Source organism: Strix aluco, chromosome Z (genome assembly GCF_031877795.1).
Source record: "Strix aluco isolate bStrAlu1 chromosome Z, bStrAlu1.hap1, whole genome shotgun sequence".
Taxonomy (NCBI): Eukaryota; Metazoa; Chordata; class Aves; order Strigiformes; family Strigidae; genus Strix; species Strix aluco.
The window spans coordinates 95,070,576-95,093,729 of NC_133971.1; the positions used below are offsets into that span (position 1 = coordinate 95,070,576).

The 23,154-nt window shown below is 46.2% G+C and overlaps 1 protein-coding gene across 1 annotated transcript in view; it reads left to right on the forward strand.

Moving 5' to 3' along the window:
• LOC141918062 (netrin receptor DCC) overlaps positions 1 to 23,154 on the forward strand; it is a 629,575-nt gene that overhangs the window by 458,362 nt on the left and 148,059 nt on the right. Inside the window, exons 10-11 of the mRNA XM_074812087.1 lie at positions 12,833 to 12,981; positions 14,761 to 14,899. Of these exons, the coding sequence (XP_074668188.1) occupies positions 12,833 to 12,981; positions 14,761 to 14,899 (288 nt within the window). The remainder of the gene's footprint in view (positions 1 to 12,832; positions 12,982 to 14,760; positions 14,900 to 23,154) is intronic.

Below are 23,154 nucleotides of genomic sequence, written 5' to 3' on the forward strand. Positions count from 1 at the left end.
TATAAATAAACGATGTCGATGAAAGGTTGGACCAGATGATCTTCCGAGGTCCTTCCAACCTGGGCTATTTGTTGAGTATCTGACTTTTCCTCTCTCCTTCCTGATGCCCAGGTACACAGGTCTGTCTGTGCTGCTTAAACAAGGTCCTTCATGGCAGGGCTTTCCCTTTCTATCATATACTGAGGTAACAACAATTAATATTTTTTAACAGACCTGCAGAGGCCATGGGCTCTGTTGGGGACCTTCTCTGCTGCAGCCCATCCTGTATCAGCTGTCACAGTGAGGAACGGGGGACATGGCGCTCCTGCTTTCCATCCATCCATTTACAACAACATTCCTTATATTGTTTTAAAGTATAAAAAAAAAACCCTTGGTCTGAGTCTGCATCCTCACGCTGCCAAATTTTGTGTGTGCAAAAAAAAAATACCCTGAATAATGAATTGGCTGCTTTGGTTTTGGGCAATGTCTGTTTTGCGAGGTGCAGGGGTATTTATATATTTATATTTTTATATATTTCATATATTTATCATTATATGAAAGAGCTGGGACAGGCAGAAATGTAGGTATCTCCAGTGCAGTGCCTTGGTAGTGAATTTTTCTTGTCATTTGAGGAAAGGGTGAAGCAGTACTGAAAAATGTGTTCTGTGGAGTCATTAATATCCTCCTCATTTGTGTGTATTCTTCCATAATGGCTCAGTAAACTACACCCTGGGGTAACTTTATGCCATTGTTGCATGGTTCTTTAATTTTATGAGTAATTTATGTGGAGCATTGGCGGGGGGGGGTTTCAATTGCTTCAAATTTTAATGAAACGTATCTTCCTTTCTACAAGTTGGGCAGACCTAAAGGAAAAGATGGCGATGTCTGTTTTTCTGTGTCTGATTCCTGCTTTTGGCTTCCCAACCATGTTTTTTCACGGACTTTTAAGAGTTTTTTTGTCTTGAGAGAGAAGAGTTGCTTCAGTCTCAGCTCTTGGAAGGTGCTTCACTATGTAGGAGGTTGCTGCAGGAACAGGGTGAGGTCTTGCTTGAGCCTGGTCGTTAGGACACTGGTTGTCCCCAACACGGGTAACACGTAGGCCTTCGCCCTGGTATCCTTAGCACTCTCTTGGGCAATGGAAAATATGGATTCAGATGTCCTGGACACATCCATAGTATAAATTTTGCCTTTTGTTTCCCGTGGTTTGGTTTTTATAGCGTGTTTAATTTCTTGTTCGCGGCTCCCGCGCTCCGCAGCCGCGTCGGGGCTGGGTCTGTATGTGCCGCGGGGGTGACCAGGCCAGATTTGGCTTTTTAGATACGTTTAAATGGGAGTCAGGGCTGGTTAATAGAGGCTGTTAGCATTGATAATTGAGATTAAAGATCACCTCATGCTGTTTTATTCTTCAGACTCTGGCTAGCTTTAGTGCCGTGGCCTTTTTTTTTTTTAAATTCTATTTCCCATTGAATTTCTAGTTTCTTCTTGTAGAACAAAATACAGTACCTTAAGCCAGATTCAGTGACTCCATCTGCACTCACCTGATGAATATGTGGTTCCCTGTGCATCATGGGGAGGCTGATTAAGACTTTTGTAAAAACCATTTACGACAAGGAGGGATTAAGTAAGAGAAAAATGAAAGTTTATGTTGCACTGCTTCCTAGAGACTTTGGAAAAAAGTTGCAGAGGAGAGGAGAATATTCTGCACGTCTTTCTTAAGGCTTAAATTGATTCTCACCTCTCACCAGAATAAGTGACCAGCTAAGCCTGTGTCTTCCAGTACTTCTGTAAAACCCACCACGATCAAATTCTTAAAGATATTTACTCAGTTGAAAAAATTCCATCTTTCCAAACAGTCTCGGTCACTGAGTGCGTTTCCACCCGGCATCGCTCTTCAGCCGTGTGCCTCTGAAGCTGTAAGATTGATGAAATACTTCTTTAATTCTTACTAATCGATGGTGCTAACTCCAGAAGTTCTCTGAAGGTGACGTTTCTAGCTGGCTCACGCAGTGACACTGAGCAAGGCGTTTCATTCCTGAACATCATCATCTCTTCGTTTCTAAAATGGGCTCAATGGGGAAGACGTGATGGAATCTTAATCCTTTGAAGACGTCATCCAAGCCCTTCTTTTCTGTGAGTTAGGAAGGCAGATTTGGCTAATTAATAGTGGGAGAATTTCTTACCCATTTGGTAGACTAAGAGTTAAAGCAAAAAACAAATCAAACCCAGAAAGTTAAATTGTTAATTTTCAAATTGTCTTGGGTTCAGTATAAAGCACCGCAAATTGCTTGCTGTTCATCACTCATCTTAATTAACTGAAATAATGCAGTCAAAATCTTTACTTTTGGGGGTTTTGTTGCTTGATTTTATTTTTTTTTCTTCTTCTGACCAGCTCTTCTGCCTCCTTTGAAAAGTGTCAGTCTCATTAGAAAGTTGCATTGCTATATGATATACTGTAATTAAAACTGAATTCAAAGCCTTTTCATCCTCTTTATGGGATCTTCTTAAGTCTTGGTGTTCTCTGTTGTACAGAGGAGGAAACCCAGCAGATGAGGAATATGTGCTGCATCAGGTGTACACGTTGAATCCTTCCTACAGTAGGTATCTCTGTGGCTTCATGCTTCAGGCAGAATTGCCAGTACATCCAACATGTGGCGGATCAGCGCCGGGCTCAAGCGTTGTTTTCCTTCTCATTATTGAGGTTCTCACTTACCAGAAAGACTTTCTCTTCTGCGACCCATACTCATCATTTTATACCTTCTGGAAAAGAAAATTTTTTTAAAAATCCTTTGGCTTGGGTAGGTTTGAAAATAGCTCTGACCTTCATCGTTCCTGGGAGGTTTTGAGATGTTCTTTCAGAGGTCTCTGGAAGTCCCGGTGAGAGTCACAACAAAAGCAGTGAAAGAAGTTGTGTTTTATTTCCTGGGGCTCCAGAGGAGTTGGGTGAGTGAGATGCTGAGGAAGATCTAGTCCCGTTTCCCACTACAAACTCCTTGCTTGGTTGTAGCCCTTTCTCTCAGCACGTGTCTTGCTGCCTCCATCCCGCAGCTGCCCTATGACCTGCAGGGGAAACCATCTTCCTCCTCTTCCTCCTCCTCCTCCCATCTGCTAAGCCTTGGTCTGACAGACATCCCTTTGCACATCCCGCCGCGGAGAGCCACTATTTCTCTCTCCGGGGTCTTACAGATATTTCCCAGGGATTTTAAATACTGTTAAATTAAATATTTTTTCCTATTGTCCAATAGTCTCTGCCCATTTTTCATGCCCTTAAAATTTACTTGAGAAAGAATAGTGACAGTATTTTTTATTAAAAACATTTCTCTTTGTGCTTCTTTTTTAAAACTATTTTGTGTTATTCATCAGACTCTTTAAATATAGATTAAGGATAGTGAGAGTAGGGCAAGGACCAGAGGTTTGGGGTTCACAGGAAGTCATGATGCTGGAGGCTCATATTTTCTGTTGTATTTTGAAGTACCGTGGAAACAATTCTTGATTTCTTTCCTTTTTTTGCTTTAAGTAAACAATATATTACATTCTGTCATCCAGTATGTAAAACTTGTGAAGAACTTACACCAGAATTGGTGCAAGTGATTTCAAAATTATTCAGGAAATAAATATTTTGGTTTCAAAATGTCATTGCTTTTGGTTTGAAAATGTCATTACTGGATGTTTCAGCATTGTGGAATTACTTTGCTTCATTTTCCTTGCGAAGCAAAAATAGTCGTTATTTTTTCCAAATGTTTTGATGTCTGTGAAGACCATGTTTACCAGAAATCATCTGCTGCAGTGAAAATATTCCAAATGCTCTAAATGAGAAGAGGGATTTTCCATTTCTGAGGTTTGTCTGCGCCACACGCTCTTGCCTTTTAGTGCTTCATCGAGGTGGTTGATATGAAGAATTCGGTGCTTGTCAACCTAATCATTGCTCTTTATAAATAATAAGCTTCACTGGCTTAGAAGGATGTTGTAATTCTGCTCCAGGTTTGCTGAGATGCAAAGGCACCATTATGCCAGGGAGAATACTTTGCTTTGACTGACTTGCCACGAAGGAGTGGAAAATTAAAGCCACTTTTATCTGGAAAAAAAAAAGAAAAATGCAGAACAGATGAGCATATCTTAATCAACTATGCAAATCAAGGCATTGCACCATTTGCATGAAATCTCCATATTTAGAGGTCCCTGATGCAAGCGGCAATGCAGAGGCACGGTGGCCCTGCCTGGGTCCCCCACAGCCAGGAGCGGTGTAGGACAGACAGACGGAGCTCAGCACCCCTCGTTGGGGCAGAATTTACCCCACGTGCAGGCCAAGGGTACGGGTAAGCGCGGGAGGCCTTTGACAGGGATGAAGATGGCACCTTACCAGTGTGAAATACGTTGCAGTTGGAAGCTCTTCTGCACCAGGGTCCATTTCCTTCATCCTTTCATCCCTCAGGGGAACGTTTTGATGTCACTGTCCTTTCCTCTCACTGGTGGTGAGACTCGGAGTGGTGTTTCACCAGCCAGGTCTGGCAGTTAGCTTTGGCACTCTCTGATCTTTCACTGGGCAAGAACATTCCTTTGCTTAGATTCATCCAAAAATCTCTGCCGAGCCGCAGACCACCAGGGATGTGTTTGTCTCCCTCCAGCTTTCCTAAAACAATGGTGATTTGGGGCACTGGTAATGAGCTGGAAATGAAATAAATTTCTGTGTGCCTGATTTGGGCACTGGGAAGAGACCTGCTCGGTGCCTCCAGCTGATCCAATGCCACCACATTTTACTGAATGGTGTGGTACAACGCTCTTCTCAAACCTTTTGGTCTATCTCAATAGGGTTTATTTGTAGGACAGTCGTGTCTAGAGACTTAAATTACAATTGAGGCCATTTGTGCTTTGATTTCTACAAATTTAATGGAGGTTATCTCTATAGGTTTTATTTGTAGGACAGCCGTGTCTAGAGACTTTAATTATGATCGAGGCCATTTGTGCTATGATTTCTACAAATTTAATGGAGGGACTAGACCTGAGATGGAAGACAGACTCTCGGACCTCTGCAGTTGAGCAAAGGGTGCACTCCAGCCTACTGTGCCTTGGAAGTGCCAAATCATTTAAACAATTGAGGTCGGTCCATTGGCCTCTTCCTTATCGGTGGTCTCTGGGGGACATTGGAGCCCATCGCTTTGTCACAGAGGTGTTTGATTAACCATCCCGCTCAGCTCCCACCGGAAACGCGGGTGCTGCCATCATCCTGCCTCACCGGGGGTTGGTAACCACTGAGGCGCTCTGTGAGAAGGGGAAGGTCATAGAGAAGATGTTCTATAAGACAAGCTGCTGCCAAGCATTTCTAAAACAGCTTTGGATGTAGGAATTGAAATTCTCTCTCGGTTCCCTTTGACATGCATTCATCTTTGTTTTATCTGGACCTTTCTTTCTACCCCAGAAATCTTGCAATATAAATAGGTAAGATAAAGAATGGGTAGGAGATATATTATTATGCCATTTTATGGGAAGGAAATTGAAGCATAAAAGCATTAAATTATTTATCCAAGCTCCCTCTGGAAGTCTGAGCCAGAGCCAGGATTGCTGTAACCCGTCTTTCTGTGCAGTTTCTCCAAATAAAAGGTTGAATTTCTGTCCCTGTTGAAGCCAGTAAGAGTTGCTTTTTAGTTCTGCGGATGCTATCATTTCCCATAAGTGCATAGCGGGGCCTCCAGCCGTTGTAAATGCTCTTCCATTCAGAAAGGTTTTTCTTTCCATTTTTCAGCCCTCAAACAAATGCAGGGCATGTTTGGACACCCAGAAGCAGATGGATTTTGTAACAAAAGCCTGTTTTCTAAATGATTTTATCTCACTAACTGCAGACTATTTCTTCGTTGATGGCGTTATTTTAGTGGTCGTGTTTGCACCCCATAGTTGCTTTCAAATAGCTTATTGACATTAGTGAAATCTTAATAAATTTTGATTCAGAGAGATTTTCTCCCTAGTGCAAATTGTTGCAAGACTACTTCTTCCTCCGTCCTCAGTCTCGTGGCTTTCCTGCCACAAATACAGCCCATCAGTACAGTGTAAAAATAATAGTAGGAAACCATTTAAAATGTTGTGCTCTTTCCGAGTTTAGTAGCAGGGCTAACAGGTTGGTTACAGCAGTTCAATTCCTAGAACTGTGCCCTGTGGTACGTGCTGAAATGTCTGAAGGTCAGGCAAAATAAACATGACAGTGAAAATGCTGGGTATTGAAGATACTTTTTCAAGTTTCTTTATTGAAGAAGTACCAGTATAGGTGTTGAGCTGCTTCTGCTGCCACTGTTTTACCCATTTCTGGTCAAAGATTTATTTGGCAAGAACGGAATAGACTAGGCTCTTCCAGTTGGAAGCGACCTACAACGATCATCTGGTCCAACTCCTGACCCCCCCAGGACTGCCCGAAATTTAAAGCGTGTTGTTAAGGGCATTGTCCAAATGCATCTGACAGGTCTGGAGCATCGACCCCCTCTTGAAAAAGCTTTTTCCAGGGTTTGACCACCCTCTTGGTGAAAAAATTCTTCCTAATGTCCAGCCTGAACCTCCCTGGGACAGCTCTGAGCCATTCCTACGCATCCTGTCCCTGGATCGCAGGATGAGAAGACAACACCATACCCCCAGCTGCTTCTTGGTCCAGACTTTCTGGAATTTGTGTTGTGGGATTGTGCCCCGCTGGCACATTTGGGGTCTCTGGCGATGAACAGGCCCCCCGAGCTTCCCATCTGAGCCCTGGAGCCTCTGCCCCTCCGCAGCAGGAGGGTGGAGGAGGAGGGATTTCCAAACCTCCTCCGGAAAAGGCAGCTCCGAGGGGGCCCTTTCCCTTCGCTGCAGAGTTCGGTGCTGAGCCCCCTCCATCCCATCACTGGCTGGTATCATCCCTGGCCCCACGTTCCTTATCAAATCGAAGAATATTAGTTTCACGCATCCATCTGTGGCGTGCAGCTGGGCACCACGTGAAGAGTTCAAGGGCAAACTCATGAAAACCAGAAGAGTCTGTGAAAATAGAAATGACAGCTCCTTCCAAAAGCCAACTCCGACGCCAGCTCTCGTGGCTAGCACTGGAGGCATCCGGGGCAGTCCTGCCAAACAACTGTCACGTCTTCAGAGCGTGTCCAGCACGGGGAAACAGGTTTTGCTGTGTTAATAATTACACTGCCTGCAGGCTCTCTGAAGTTGCATCTTTCCGTGCAACATGGAACCAGATTTTAATGAAATAGCGTTAAAGCTGTTAACTACAGAGAAAGAAGGGGGGAAAAAAAAATCAAAGGCGCAATCAAAGCATGCACTCTATTATCAATAACTGCAAGTGGCTTCATAAATGTTTTATGTTTGAAATGTTTTCAGTGCAGATCGGCACAGAACCAGCTGTTTAAATGAGAAGTGAAATGTAATAACAAGAACATTTTAATCATTGCATCTCATTATAGAGAAGAATGAATCACTAGGAAAAATGTTTTAAAAAAGAAGCTTTCCTGATGGAGATGGCTACCCTGACACAGAGCTGGAGACCAAGGAGGCCTAACTCAGAATTAACAGGCATATTTCTTTTAAAAAAAATTGAGTTGGGATAAGTGGTTTTGCTTTCTTTATGAAGGCATGGTGATGGTATGTGCTCGACGGTACGTGCTCTCTCCTGGGAAGGTTTAATGCAAAGGTTTAATCCTCTCTTCTACCTGAAAAGATTCAGAGTATGAATGCCTTGAATGTCATGCTCTCGGGGCATGAGCATTGTGGCCGTTAGGCAGGAGGTTGGTTTGGGCTACAGGCAGCAAAAGTCAAGATCTCTGGGAGCAGAAGGAGAGAGAAACGAAGTAAGACCGTGATCCTTTCACCTCGTGTCTGGGCATTCAACTTCCAGGTGGTGTTTAGGGCTCTGCTTTCTTGTCTCAAGGCTGCCGTGCAGAATTGTGCGTCGCTACGCCTTAGAGCTCAAGGCTGAAGCCCAGCAGGACCCTTGAAAGAAAGTCAGTGTCTTGTGATAGAACTTAAGGCAATGGTCTTGGGTTAACTAACTCGTTACGTGCCACAGCTGTGCTCAAGTTCAGGCACTCCTCCTCCTGGTCTCCAGTGGGGCTTCGCTACAAGCCAAGTTCCCACTGGCACAGGCGGGGTGGCCTGAGGTGCAGAAGGCAGAGCTTCAGGAACTTATGAAAATGTCAGATTTGAGAGAGAGATTTCACATGTTTAGGCAGTTGCCAAGCAATTTCTGATGTAGTTGCCTACATTCCTATTTTAGGTACTTGTATCTTTCTTGTATCTTATTAACTATTATTATCAGAAGTTTAACTGAACGGTAGCAAAGAGGAAATCTCTGTGCAAGAACAGTGAAGGCTCATGAGAGTAGAAATTGTGTTCCTGCAGGTTTTGACAAAAAGTTGGCTACATGGACATCTGGTTTAATGCAGGTGAACGCGAGCGGGGTCAATAGTCTCGATAAGGAAATGCAGAGATGCCTGCTCTTCCTTCTCCTACACCAAATCAAACTTGCAGGGTTACTAGAGGTCTTAAAGCCCTCGTACCCTACAAGCAACCAGGTCTTCTCAGCAACTATTGCCCGCTTCAGGCTGTGAATCTCTCCTGCTGAGCTCCTCTTGGTCTGCTGACCCCAAAATCAAGCTGCATTGACTCAACTTGTGCTCTGGGGGTATGAATCTGAGGGTTGTTTCTCCTGCCGGAGGCTGCCGGCTTGTCTCATGTGGGTGGTGCATCAGCAGCTGGGACAGGACGTGGATTTGTACCTCTGCTCTGTAAGATGGAGGTAGGGAATGAGTTACAGAATCACAGAATCATCTGGGTTGGAAAAGACCTTGAAAATCATCCAGTCCAACCATTAACCTCACACTGACCGTTATGGATGGTCTCTGGAGGCACTTCATCTGTGGCCAACTGCCATAGGTGACCTCTCTGGGTTTATATGGACTGATGGCAGGAGGTTAGCTCCAAAAATAGCCTACGTTCCATAAAATTTGAGAGCTGCTGGAAGATTAAAAGCAAAACATACCCTTTTACGTGGAGAACAGTTCTGAGGGAACTGGGGTTGTTTAGTCTGGAGAAGAGGAGGCTGAGGGGAGACCTCATCGCCCTCTACAACTACCTGAAAGGAGGTTGCAGAGAGCTGGGGATGAGCCTCTTTAACCAAGTAACAAGCGATAGGACAAGAGGTAATGGCCTCAAGTTGCACCAGGGAAGGTTTAGACTAGATATTAGGAAGTATTTCTTTACAGAACAGGTTGTTAGGTGTTGGAATGGGCTGCCCAAGGCAGGGGGGGAGTCCCCATCCCTGGAGGTGTTCAAGAGTCAGCTTGACCCAGCGCTGAGGGATCTGGTGGAGTTGAGAACGGTCAGTGTGAGGTTCATGGTTGGACTGGATGATCTTCAAGGGCTTTTCCAACCGAGATGATTCTCTGAAGTTCTGTGACAGGCCTCTTTGGGCCCAGCTCAGATTGGAAACGCGACAGTACTGCTCTGCAGGGAATAAGTTAGGAACTCAGGTACTTAATTCTGCAAGAATATATACCTAAAATCAAGGTGTATGTCAGGTGCTGATGGTGAGTATCATCCTTCAGCCCTGGGAGTGTGGGGTTTTGGGGCAGTGCGAGGCACGTTCTTACAGCACGGCGTGGATACAGCTATTTTTCCCGGTAATGCAAGATCAGCCACGCTGGCAGCTACCGTTAGCAACAACAGAAAGGCAGTTAATGTGTATTTCTAAAATCAGCATCAGAAGAAAAAAAGCAAAGCATTCGACCATTTCTGGCTTTGGACCTGATTGCTTTTACTGCCACTGAATGGGAGTAATTCCACCAAATAACCCCCAAACTGGCAGTTGTGAGAGCAGCATCAAACTCTTTGCAAGCAGTTGTTGTATCTTGTATTTATGAAACAGTCTGAGGCACCGAACTAATCTTTTGTGGGAACGGAAGGACATTCTCAGAGGAACGGCGATTTTTTTAATAATTTGAAGCATTATCTGGAGCACATGGTAAAGGAAAATGCATCAGTCATCTGCCTGCCCTCTTTCCTTTATCCTTTTTTCTTAGAGAAAGGATGCTGTTAGTTGTGAAAGACTGACTTTAGAAGAAACATGATTTAATGTCTTGTTTTAATGGAATGTAAAGCAGTTTGCAGGCTGCTCTGCTATTTAGAAAAAGAAGAATTTAGGGAAAGATTTAAAACTTAATGCCAATTTTCACAAGATTATTATTTGACAGAAGGGATCAGGAGAGATTATTAAATGCTTTGTGTGTGCTGCAAATACAGAGACCTTAGGCACATTAGAGTGCCTGTCAGAAATATTGAAATAGCGTGAAAAGGAAAGCTGGGCGAAGGAAATAAAAATATTTTAAATGCATCTACGCTGCATCTAAACCTGAAATTAATTGTGATGAAAGGCTATCAGTGTTTTGTCGGTGACATCCTGGGAGCCTTTCTCCAACGCCCGGCTCTGCCATCCCCGTTCTTTGGGAGAGGGACGGATCCAGGGAGCGCGGGGTCAGGCGTTCCTCGGCTATCGCCGCGCACCGCACACGTCCAGATTTACAAAAGAGAGCTCTTAGTGTGAAACTGCCTCGTAATGGGGATGTAACTTTGCAGAAAGCCTGTTCTCAGAGCTGTAATTCTGTTATCTGCCAGCTGCACAATAGCTGGTGAGTTTGTTTTATGCCACAGCACACTCCCTATTGAAAATAAAAAGGTGCTATTTGGTGTTGAAGATTTTCAGAAATAACCTTCTGCTTGACCTTTACGTTTTTGCCACAATTATCATTCGGGGTTTTTTTCTGCCAATTTTGCTTGAGTTTGAGATGAAGGTAGAGATAAACTCCACATAGCCTCATCTCCCAACATCAGTCGTCGCTGGGGTCAGGTCCAGCGGAGACGTGCGGGGAGTGATTTTTCTGGTACTGCCGGTAGCGATAGGAGTTTATGAAGCTTTTTTAGCTCTCTTGTTTTAATAAGTGATTTAAGCTGACATCCAAAAGCGTGATGGAGCTGATGTGTGATAATTTGCATTCAGGGTGAAATTGGAGCACTTGAAGATACAGTCGCTATAACAAAAGGTGGCTTAGTATGGCTTCCTTAACAATTAAAAGGGATTGTTTTGCGTTGTCATTTGAGGAGGAGTTCTGTGCTTCTTCACCCACCAGTGTGATCTGGTGTCAAGGCAATCTAAATTTTGCATTTCAAATGATCTCTACTTAAAGCTAGACCTATTGCAAACCGCTCTACTTTCAGAAATAATCAAACCAGATAACAGTTTCAAGGATGGGGTATTTTAACACTTTTGTTGTCTTTATTTGATTTATAAGATGAGCTTGTTACAGCCCTGCAATTTCTATAAGTGCTGGGCACCGCGCAAACACAGGAATATTATTTCAGAGCAGAACTGGGGCTACATATAAATATTGGAGCTTATATGAGCGAGGCCTAACTTTTAAGTGCAAATCAGGGCTCGCAGATGATGAGAGGTCTCTGGGCCGGCCCCTGCTCAAAGCAGGTCAGCTCTGAGACCAGCCCAGTCACCCGGGGCTTGATGTGAGGAGCTGTGTGATGTCTTTGACTGAATCATGAGGACAGGATGGGAGAGTTGGGGGTGTTAATTGGGAGAAGAGAAGGCTCCGGGGAGATCTTAGAGTGGCCTCCCAGGACTGAAAGGGGCTACAGGAAAGCGGGGGAAGGACTCTTGATCAGGGATAACGGTTTTAAACTGACAGAGGGGAGATTTAGATTAGATATGAGGAAGAAATTCTTCCCTGTGAGGGTGAGGAGGCCCTGGCACAGGTTGCCCAGAGAAGCTGTGGCTGCCCCCTCCCTGGAAGGGTTCAAGGCCAGGTTGGATGGGGCTTTGGGCAACCTGGGCTAGTGGAAGGTGTCCCTGCCTGGTGCACAGGGGTTGGATCTAGATGATCTTTATGATTCCTTCCAACCCCAACCAGTCTGTGATTGTATGAAATCCATCGCCTTGCTCCGTGCTCCCAGATTTCGGTGGCTTCGCAGAAGCAGTCTCGTGCCACTGCTAAACAGAGGGATACCAGCCTAGAGCCCAGCCTTTGTGGGCTCCCTCCTTCATGAGAGCGTGTCCTTAATGCTCTCAGCCATCATCTGCAATCCCTCAGAGAGCTAAAATAGAGTGAGTAATGCATAAAGGAGTTTAAATAGATAGCAATAACGGGTACAAGTGCACAATAAGTGCAAATAGTGTAAGTAGAAGCTAACAGAGGCTAATTGCTTGCGAAAAGAAACCAAAGCCTGCTGCGGTGCACCAAATCAGTTTATAATTTAATAGCATTAAGCTGGTATGTACAGAGCTGGGACAGAAACACGCACAACTAAGCGGTGCCTCACTGGAAGGCAGCTTTAAGCTGGCAGTTACAGGGTGTTCGTGAGGTGACTTTGCCCATGTCAGGTGGCATGTTGGTGTCTGCCTGCAGGTTTTACTAATTGCTCCTCTAATGGCAGTCTTCTGCATGAACTGGTCTTGGATGATCAGATTTGCATGCCTCCGATTTCCTGCTACCTCAAGGTAAATGCATCTATGGCGTGCATTAGATATTTGTGCTAATTATTTCCCAGAAATTCCATTTTAAGATGAAGTCCATCCTCTGAGCCGAAGGCGCAAATGTAGCCTAGATGGAACAATCCATTTTAGTATTTCATGTATTCATGGCGCTAAACCTTCACTAAATAGTCTTTCTACAATGTGTTTTTCACGGGTTTATCAGCCCTTTTGTATTTTGTCTGGACTTTCTGAGGCGTTTAGTGCATCCCTCGGGGGGGTATGCTGGCTTGCGTCGTGCCATGTGTCGGGGACGTGGGCGATGCGGGAACGGGATTTTTACGCCGTCCTTTTCTTTCTGTGCAGTGCAAGTCCCCGGGCCAGTGGAAAACCTGCGGGCTGTGTCTACCTCACCTACCTCGATTCTCCTCTCCTGGGATCCTCCTGCCTACGCGAACGGCCCCGTTCAAGGCTACAGGCTCTTCTGTACAGAGACGGTGACTGGGAGAGAGCAGGTGAGCGGTGACTGGAGCGGCTCTGCTCTCCCTGTGACAAGGAGCTCTTTGGTGGGGGCATGTGCAGGTCTTTAGAGCACCGTAAAGGCTCAGAGTGAGGGATTTTACAGATTAATCCTCCAGGTTACGTAAATGTTGGGACAGGGAAGGGATCTTACCCCTGGTCTCAGCACCGGTGAGGCTGCACCTAGTTGACTGGGTTCAGTTTTGGGCCCCTCACTCCAAAAAGGCCATTGAATGACTCGAGCGTGTCCAGAGAAGGGCAACGGAGCTGGTGCAGGGTCTGGAGCACAGGTGTGATGGGGAGTGGCTGAGGGAACTGGGGGGGTTTAGTCTGGAGAAGAGGAGGCTGACGGGAGACCTCATGGCCCTCTCCAACTCCCTGAAAGGAGGGTGCAGAGAGGGGGCATGAGTCTCTTGAGCCAAGGAACCAGCGCCAGGCCAAGAGGGAATGGCCTCAAGCTGCGCCAGGGCAGGGTCAGACTGGCTCTTAGGAAGTATTTCTTTGCAGAAGGGGTTGTTGGGCGTTGGAATGGGCTGCCCAGGGCAGGGGGGGAGTCCCCATCCCTGGAGGGGTTGAAGAGTCAGGTTGACCCAGCGCTGAGGGATCTGGTGGAGTTGAGAATGGTCAGTGTGAGGTTCATGGTTGGACTGGAGGAGCTTCAAGGGCTTTTCCAACCGAGATGATTCTGTGATTCTGTAAATGTTGCACAGACCAACAATAAAAGAGCAACTGAAGCAAAATAAATTTACACCAGAGCAAAATGGGTCCAGGAGGTAGAAAGTGAAGGCAGCAGCCTGTCCTATATTAAGCATTCCTCAGCTTTACGCTGAAAGTTCAGAATAACGCCAAAGAGCACTTAAAGACCCTTTAGACTCCCCCTCTATATCGTGCAAAACCATCAACACTTTAATGGCAGATTGTTAGACGTGATCTTTGTAGAACATCTATCTTTTTAGTTGCTCCTTGTAACCTCGTTCAAGTGGGAGGGTGAAATAATATGAATCCAAGCTAGAAGCGGTGCAGTTCCTCTCCAGACTGATGGGTGCTCGTAGCAAAAATTGGCGTTGCTGCTGTGCACGTAATTGCGCTCCTAGGTCTGCCGTGAGCGCACGCTTTCGAGTGGCAAACAAGCAGCTTTCTACGGGTTGCAAACTGCTTCCCACGGGCCGTTTAATAACCAGTATTTGATAGGAGTGTGGCAGTAGCAGTGGAGACGAGCTCTGCGGGTGGAGTGGACAGTTTTTTAGCAAAGAATAGGGCAGGGAGGAAAGCGGAGATGTCTTTTTTCTGACCTGATAGCATGTGATAATCACAGGTATCAGCAGTCTTGTGGCAGGTGCTTCAGTAGGCTTACAGGAACTTTTTTACTATCCCCATTTTTACTCTTCTTGCTTTATTTTACTTCCTTCTTTTCTCCAAAATTCCCCTTTGGCTCTGCCTTTATTTTTTCCTTTCCCTATCATGTACCTATGAAGTGGCAGCAACTGGCTTCACCAGTAAACCCCCCTTTTCTCTTGCGCCCTGAGAAACTAAACCAACCTCTGAGGCACTGAAATCCCCTCTATCCCAAAGTCGTGGTCAGGGCTGCCGACGAGCCCCGAGAACTGAGCTATAACAAGCCCCTCTGTTACAAATGGTATTTTATATGAACTTAAATAAGGATTTAACTCTACTTCTCAAAGAGTGAAAAGCTCACCGCTAATCCACTCATCCCTCAGTGTGGCCGTGGCGCCGGTGGTCACGTTTCCCCTTGGTTTATCGTCCCTGTGTGCTAGAACGTGGAGGTGGATGGGCTTTCCTACCGCTTGGAGGGGCTGAAGAAGTTCACCGAGTACACCCTGCGCTTCCTCGCCTACAACCGCTACGGCCCCGGCGTCTCCACCGAGGACGTGACAGTCACCACGCTGTCGGATGGTGAGTAGGAACGGAGGGGCCCTGGGGGTGGGCAGGTTGAGTCTGTCAGTCGCCATCATCAGATTTTTTTTGTCTTCTCCCACCATATTTTGGAAGAGGTGGCAACGAAGCGAGGGAATTATTGAATGTGCAGGACAGAAATCAGAGATTCAGTACCTGCCTGCAGTGGAACCCTCTGAGTTGGTGTTCATCTCTAAGGATAATTGGTTTGGTTCATTATCCCTGTGTCTAGTGATAAGGATAGCCTATTCTCTCTTTATTTTCTCTTTAACTTGGGCACAGGTGTATCCTTTCATCTTTTCAACAGACACTATTTCATTACAGCTTCATTTGAAGAGCCAACTACCTGGGTTTTCCTTGTGCTTTAGACGCAGGGGTAGCAAATGCGCCAGGGCTTCAATCTCTTCTCGGCACAGCGGCTGCACCGGCATCCTTCCCCGAGCTCATGCCGTGCTCCTGTGGCTCGCAAGCTCCGGGAAATAAATTGAATTTTATTTTGCATTCAGAAGCACTTAGTTGTGTCTGATATCACAAAACTTCCACGCTCCTGAGTCCTCTTGAAATCACTGAGCCTGATCCCCACACCTGGCTAAAACAGGAATAACTTCATTGGAGTCATTTGGGCTACAGAAGTGTAAAAGCATAAAAAAACGAAGGAAAAAATCTTTCAGTAGGGCTGACGAGGGTTCATAAAGCAGAAGCCAGACCAGGGACAGGCTTCAGGGATGTGCCTGCTAGTGACTGAGTCCCACAACCAGAGGGGCTTTTTTGGTACCAACATATTGCTTAAAGATGACATAAGAGGTGTCAACTAAGCCTTAAAAAATGAGATTTATAAGCAGTTAATTTTCCTTCTGATAAAAATGCAGACAACTGCTTTTTCATTCATGCTAATAAAGCAACGTGTGGGAGTTTGCCCTGGCCTGAGTTTGCATTGTTAATTAAAGGTCATTTTCATGGGAAAAAAAAATGTTTACTTTTACATGAGAGTATAAAATCAGGGAGTAGGCAAGAAATAGGTTACCATGGGCTTCAGCTATAAGTGTGTTAAACTTGCTGGGCTGTTCTGCCCTCAGAAGTGTAGCAGATAACCTGTGCTAATGAGCACGTTTGGAAACAGTGCCTGGCACACACCTCGGTCACATAAAAATTTCACAGTTGTTCCTTTCCCTGCTGTAGATTGATGCTAGAGGAAAAAAAAATGGAGAACGAGGGTGACTGAGATTTATCCCTTTATATGTACAAATATTTATCTAATTATATTACAAAGTTGATAACTCTCCCTTATTATTCCATCCAAAACAGCTGAAAATTTGTATGAGGTTGAGAATGGCAATTTTCTGTCTGGAAACCCAGTTGAATGCTACAATCTGATCAACTAAAAATATCAATTTCTGGGCAGCATTAGTAGAAGCTTTATAAATCGTGGAGAAAATTAGCAGGGGGAGGAGGGAGGTATCATGGACTGGAGAAGCTCTTGTATTTGTTTAATGTATCTACAGCCTAAAGCACTTTTGCGGTGTCTCCGAGGTCACGAGTGGGTTGGTGACATCTGCCATGGCAGAGATGCTCCTGTGTCACATCCGCCCGCTCCCGGTGGGGTTGGTGCCACCCTAAATTACCTTGTGATCTGCAGGTCCCCCCCAGGTCTTCTTGACCTCTGGGAAGGTGGAGGAGCACAGTCTGAAAGGGAGCAGTGCTTTCATTTTAAAAAGGCTGAGAGGTGTCCTCAGGGGTCGGGGTTGGGACCGGAGCTGTTGAACGTCTTTGTTGGGGCCATGGACAGTGGGATCGAGGCACATTCAGCAAGTTCCTGCTGACACCGAGCTGTGTGGGGCAGTGACATGCTGAGGGAAGGGATCCATCCTGAGGGACACGGACAGGCTGGAGAGGGGGGACAGGCAAACCTCATGGAGTTCAACAAGGCCAAGGGCAAGGTCCTGCCCATGGGTTGGGGCGATCCCAAGCACAAATCCAGGCTGGGCAAGGAGTGGCTGGAGAGCAGCCCCAAGGAGAAGGACTTGGGCGGGTTGGGGGGTGGAAAACTGCCTGTGAGCCAGCAACGTGCACTGGCAGCCCAGAAAGCCACCCGTGTGCTGGGCTGCACCCAGAGCAGTGTGGGCAGCAGGGCGAGGGGGGGGATTCTCCCCCTCTGCTCCGCTCTGGTGAGACCCCCCTGCAGTGCTGGGTCCAGCTCTGGGGGCACCAGCAGCAGAAGGACACGGACCTGCTCCAGCGGGGCCAGAGGAGGCCACAAAGATGCTGGGGGGGCTGGAGCAGCTCCCCTGTGAGGACAGGCTGAGAGAGTTGGGGGGGTTCAGCTGGAGAAGAGAAGGCTCCGGGGAGACCTTAGAGCGGCCTCCCAGGACTGAAAGGGGCTTCAGGAAAGGGGGGAGGGACTCTTGATCAGGGGAGTAGGGATAGGATGAGGGGTAATGGTTTTAAACTGACAGAGGGCAGATTTAGATGAGATGCAAGGAAGAAATTCTTCCCTGTGAGGGTGGTGAGGCCCTGGCACAGGTTGCCCAGAGAAGCTGTGGCTGCCCCCTCCCTGGAAGGGTTCAAGGCCAGGTTGGACGGGGCTTTGGGCAACCTGGGCTAGTGGAAGGTGTCCCTGCCCGGGGCAGGGGGGTGGCACTGGGTGATCTTTAAGATCCCTTCCAACCTAAACCAGTCTGTGATTCTAAGTTTAATTTAGTAATAAATAGGCACCTCGATGAAGGACACTGGAAGAGAGCTATTGGGAGCCTCTAAAATAAACCTCTTGAAGAGTGACGTGGAGGAGGCCGGGGCTGTGGGGAACCCCAAGCGAGGGAGCTGGTGAACCCCAGCCCTGTTTTAATCTGTCTTATTCTGGGCTGTACCTTCAGTGGGATTCATCCGCGAGACCCCCGGCTCGCTTGGCACCGTTATTGTACGTTTGACACCTCTGCAATATTTTTTCTAGTGCTACTTATGTCTACCCAGCAAATTCAGTTTTCCCTTGTAATACAGGCTGGATCTTGGTAGAATAAATTACTTCACACTTATAATTATAAAAACAAAAGGAAAACAAGTGAAAATGAATATTTTGCATAATGTATGTAGATTTAATTCACACTGTGAAGTGTAGAACTGCGGCCCTGTACTCCACTTTGGTTTTAAATGTCACCATAAGTGAGAAAGGGAAAGATTGTTATTCATGAGTCTGAAAATTATCCTCTGCAAGTGTTTCAAACGCTTCACCTGTCTATGAAGAAAAAGCATTGCTAACGAGAAGGTTTGCATGAGACTGCTCCAGAAAACAGGAGTGTGCCTAGGTGTCCTTGTTCCTGGAATCTGGAAGAAGACAGTATTTATTTTTCTCTTTATTTAAGCAAAAGTCTGTTCTGCAAAGAAGTCAGTTGGCTGCAACCTTTCTGGCCTTCCTCTGTTTTTTTGGAGCAGGTGTAAAAGAAGAGAATCCCTTTAGGATATCTTTCCATCCTCCTTACTCTGAGTCTGCCTGAAACCACTTTGGTCTCTCGTATGAAAAAGAGCAGTCAAAGGGCCACAGAGAGAGCTGGGCTTTGGCCAAGCCTGGCAAAGCTGATAGCGGTCCTATCTGTCCCGAGAAGCAAAGGAAGGAATGGAGAGAGCAAGTCTGCAGCACCAAAACTTTCTGCAATTTCTTCTTTTATGGTACCACGCAGAGACCTTTCCCAGGGTTAAGGTCCCTTCTGCTAGAAGGCCATGCAATAAAACAGCAAGAAATAACTCCTGCATGGGCGAGCTAACAGCCTACGTAGAGGAGGGACAAAGACATTTAATCTCTCCTGGTTTATAGGTGAGAGATAAAGGAAGGAGAAAGCCTGTAGTTGCCCGTATACACATCTGGTTTGGGGCTGGTTTTGTTCCTGCCGCCACTCTCCCCATGGCGGGGAGCAGGCTGCCCCACTATGATTTTTAGATTGCAACCCATCCTCCAGCTTAAATTTAGATTTAGCAGCCTCATCAGTCAGGAACTACCCCTGCCGAAGGGACAGGGACTGGCCACCTTTCGCTGCTTCTGCCCGGTGCTTTTGCCACCGGACAAAACCATAACAAAGAGCATTTGACTCGTCACAACCGGCTCCCTTTGGTCTTTACTTGTGTTGTCTTTGCATCTCAGTCCATGTAGTCTCTGGCCGTTTATTTTCACATCGGTAGCCAAATCTGGAGGGCAGCCCCCAGGCAAGGAACTGGGACACTCTCAAAGGGCAGCGACTCCCGTGCTGCTTTTCCAAAAGCTGGTTTGAAACAGAAGTCAACGTCAAAAATGGGAGAAAAGTCCTGAAGATTGATCTGCCTTTCCTTTCCTCTTGTGAAAACTGACAGGATCATTTTTAAGTCTTCTTTCCTCTTGAAAATGTTCGTGCTTGAGCAGGTTATTTTTTCCACGCCGATCCTTTGCTGTGTACCATACAATAAGGTGTATGTAGTTGCATTTAAAAAAAAAAAAAAAAAAAGCCTGTACTATTAGTTCCTGCAGGTCTGTAGGCAGAAATTGTCCACGAAACTCTGGGATGTAATCTGTAGCCTGAGAAACGCTCCCCAATCAAAGGGATTTACTGTGGCATCTCCAGCTGCAGGAGCTACAGCCCCCAGACAGCATTCGGCAGATCAGGGAACATGCTGTATCTTTAATGCTTAATTTTCAGTTTAAAATACAGCTCAGATAATATTTGGCCAAGCTGCGTGCCATTTCAGAAATGCTTTGAGCTATCGCGCTCATGAATTTAACAAAATGCATTTAATCCCAGCAATTGGCAGACAGTAGAATTTCATGCTTCCTGAGTAGTTGATTTAAGTGTAATTTATATCCATAATTATAGTATGAATGCTTGTTTTTTAAGTAAAAATCGAAGATTGAAGTTCAGATTGACAGAGGAGACAGTCTATGAAGTTTTTCCGATGTCGGTAGCCGTTCCTGTGTTCGCACGAGAGCCGTGAACAGGGTGAGGAGCCGCGGGCTTCTTGTAGCACCCCAGTAGCCGAACCTCTTGCTATGGTGACTTCCCCCCAAATTATCCAATCCGTCTTTATCTGGAAGAAGTACTGGGCCGTTTTCCTCCTTCTCCTCTTTCCCCTGCAAGAATCACTCGGGAATTTCCCGATGCAAAACATTTTTTGATGTGAGCATCAGCCCCGAAACCTTTTTGGGGGAAGGCGCAGGCTCTAACGGAACATCCGTGGGAAGGTTTTGTGGCTGAAGTTAGTGCCAGCACCAGCAAGACTTGGTTAGCTGATGTATTTGTTCCAGACTTTATTGAGCTGGAGACCTGGATCTGGTCCTTTTACCTCCTGGCTCACTCTCCCTGCTTGGTGCCTCTGTCTCTCCCAAAAGAGCATCCCAGAGATGCGGGTGCTCTCTGCGCTGCAGTGAAATACTCAGGGGGGCTTCCTCAGCCATCTCGTTCCTTCTGGACTATTCTGCTCTACAATTAAAGAATAACAAACAACCAGCAAAAGCACAAAGGACATGGGTTCATCTGATGGGCAACTGAAAAGATACTCTTTTAATTTCAACAGTTAGAAACTGAGAGCAGCCCCAAGGAGAAGGACTTGGGTGATTGGGGGGTGGAAAACTGCCTGTGAGCCAGCAACGTGCGCTGGCAGCCCAGAAAGCCACCCGTGTGCTGGGCTGCACCCAGAGCAGTGTGGGCAGCAGGGCGATGGGGGGATTGTCCCCCTCTGCTCCGCTCTGGTGAGGGTCCAGCTCTGGGGGCACCAACAGCAGAAGGACACGGACCTGCTCCAGCGGGGCCAGAGGAGGCCACGAAGATGCTCGGGGGGCTGGAGCAGCTCCCCTGTGAGGACAGGCTGAGAGAGTTGGGGGGGTTCAGCTGGAGAAGAGAAGGCTCTGGGGAGACCTTAGAGCGGCCTCCCAGGACTGAAAGGGGGGAGGGACTCTTGATCAGGGGGGTAGGGATAAGATGAGGGGGAACAATTTTAAACTGACAGAGGGCAGATTTAGATGAGATGTAAGGAAGAAATTCTTCCCTGTGAGGGTGGTGAGGCCCTGGCACAAGTTGCTCAGAGAAGCTGTGGCTGCCCCCTCCCTGGAAGGGTTCAAGGCCAGGTTGGACGGGGCTTTGGGCAACCTGGGCTAGTGGAAGATGTCCCTGCACATGACAGGGGGGTGGGACAGGACGATCTTTAAGGTCCCTTCCAGCCCAAACCAGTCTGTGATTCTATGAAAAGAAAAAAAATACCAACAATTCTGAGTGCCTTGCCATATGAACCTTTTTCCCATCATTCTTCTTTCCATTCTTTCTTCCTCACTTCCAGCAGTGAGGCTCATCTCACCTACCTTTAGACACCTGGCTCAAGGCAGGCAGCAGGGCTCCTCCAGATTATTTGAGTCTTCTTCCAGCGCTGAGTCACCCCGTGCCAAGACAAAGGGGCCAAGTTACGCCTGGATTCATCTGTCTCTGTTCATTGCTTATTGCGAGGCTAACGCTAGGTAAAATGAGTTCTGCTCTAATTTCTAATGGTGTAATTAAGCTGTGAATAATAAACAAAAAACAAATTTTACCAGGTGCATCCAATTTCTTTATTTGATCAAGATATAAAACCGGAGGAAGTAATTGTAATCTCACAGGCACTGGGTTTGCCAGAGTAGTTCTCTGATTGTTATGCAACCCGAGATATTAAATCAGGGTCTCTGATTTGGTAATGCAAAACATCTCCTTGGCTGAACAGTGAGCAAGGAATAAAGACGCCCAGTATCGCTGTGGAAATGATTGAGTTCGATGCTGGGTCAGGTCTAGATTTACTTCTTGTTTTGATTGAAGTTCTGGAATAAAAGAGGAGGGCATCGGTTATGTTCATGCATGCAACAAAATTGGGAAATATGACAAGCATCCACTGAAGAGGAATAATCAAAATAATGGAAAGACAAGCAAATAGTGAAAAAAACCAAAAAGGATGAAGAGAAGTTTGTTTGGTAGGGGAATAATATGTAGTAGCAATAAAATAAGTCAGTAATGAGAAGGAGGGGTTTAAGGTGGTGATGACTAAACGTTGTGAGGAGCCTTCACTGCCCATGAGAGAAGGGTGGGAGAAGAGGAATTGCCTTGGAGAAACCGGGGCTCTGAGCAGTCCTGCCTTGCTCATGAACAAGGGCAAATATTCTCCAGGGAGAACAGGCTTTTCCGGGAGATAGCGGTGCTCGCGAGATCCGGCTCCTTCAGAGATGTCCAAAAATATCTCCCTTTTCTTATTCTTTGCAATACCAAGACAGTTCTCTCTCTGATATTTTTCAAAACAAGGGGAGTGTGAGTGGCGACATCTCTGCATTAAGGGAGATGAAATGTGTCACGTACCGGTACTGTTGCAGCAGCAATGCCTTGGATCAACTTGACACTGTCATGGACAGTACAGAAACAAATAAAGAGGAGTCCCTACGCTGGAGAAACCAACTCGTTTCTAAAGCTGCTACTCTGGGGAGCTTCAGGAGCTCCCAGCTACTCAGGCTGTCGCTTCCCTGGCCCATTTCCAACAGCGAATCTCTGCAATTTGGGATCCCCAACCTGAGGAAGAGTTTCTGTATTCCTTGCTGCTCGCTTTGCTGTACAGCTATCACCAAGCAATCTGAGTTTTCAGATAATTGTGCTTCAAATCCAACTTTTCTTCCCTTTTTATTTTTTCTTTTTTATGATCCGCCTTCATGAAGGACAATGGTGTTAATGTGGGACTTTGCTGCCAGCAGGTCCCTCCTGGTTAACTGTTGTTACTTTTGCTCTTTTGTAGCCTGTGTTTAAAACATTATTTTCTTATTAGCACTGACAAATGACTTCGCTTTGACTGACTTAAATCCTTAAATAGCAGCAAGCACTGAGGATGCTACAAAGTGCTGCACTTGGGGAATTGTTTATTGAACGTAGACGTGACTAGACAGAGTCCAGCGGAGGAGCTGTCTGACCAGCACTGCTTAAAATAACCCAGGAAAACCAGCGTTTATACGACTTGCTGCCATCCTTGCCCTTAATGACTGCATGGGGGTGTATCTTGTCATATTAGTTCCTATAACATTCTGTAGAGATTCGTAGATGTTCAGGTCAGAGGTGACTCCTCGCTCTAGATGCAGCTTGATGCTTCCAGAGCGCTGACGTTGAGCCAGGCTGTACTGATCGTTTGCATCTGCCACAGCTGGCACCTTAGAGGGACTATATATAGAATATATATAAAAATAATACATAGAGATAATCGCAGGGACAATATAGACACAGCCCCCGTTACGTCCACCTCTATAC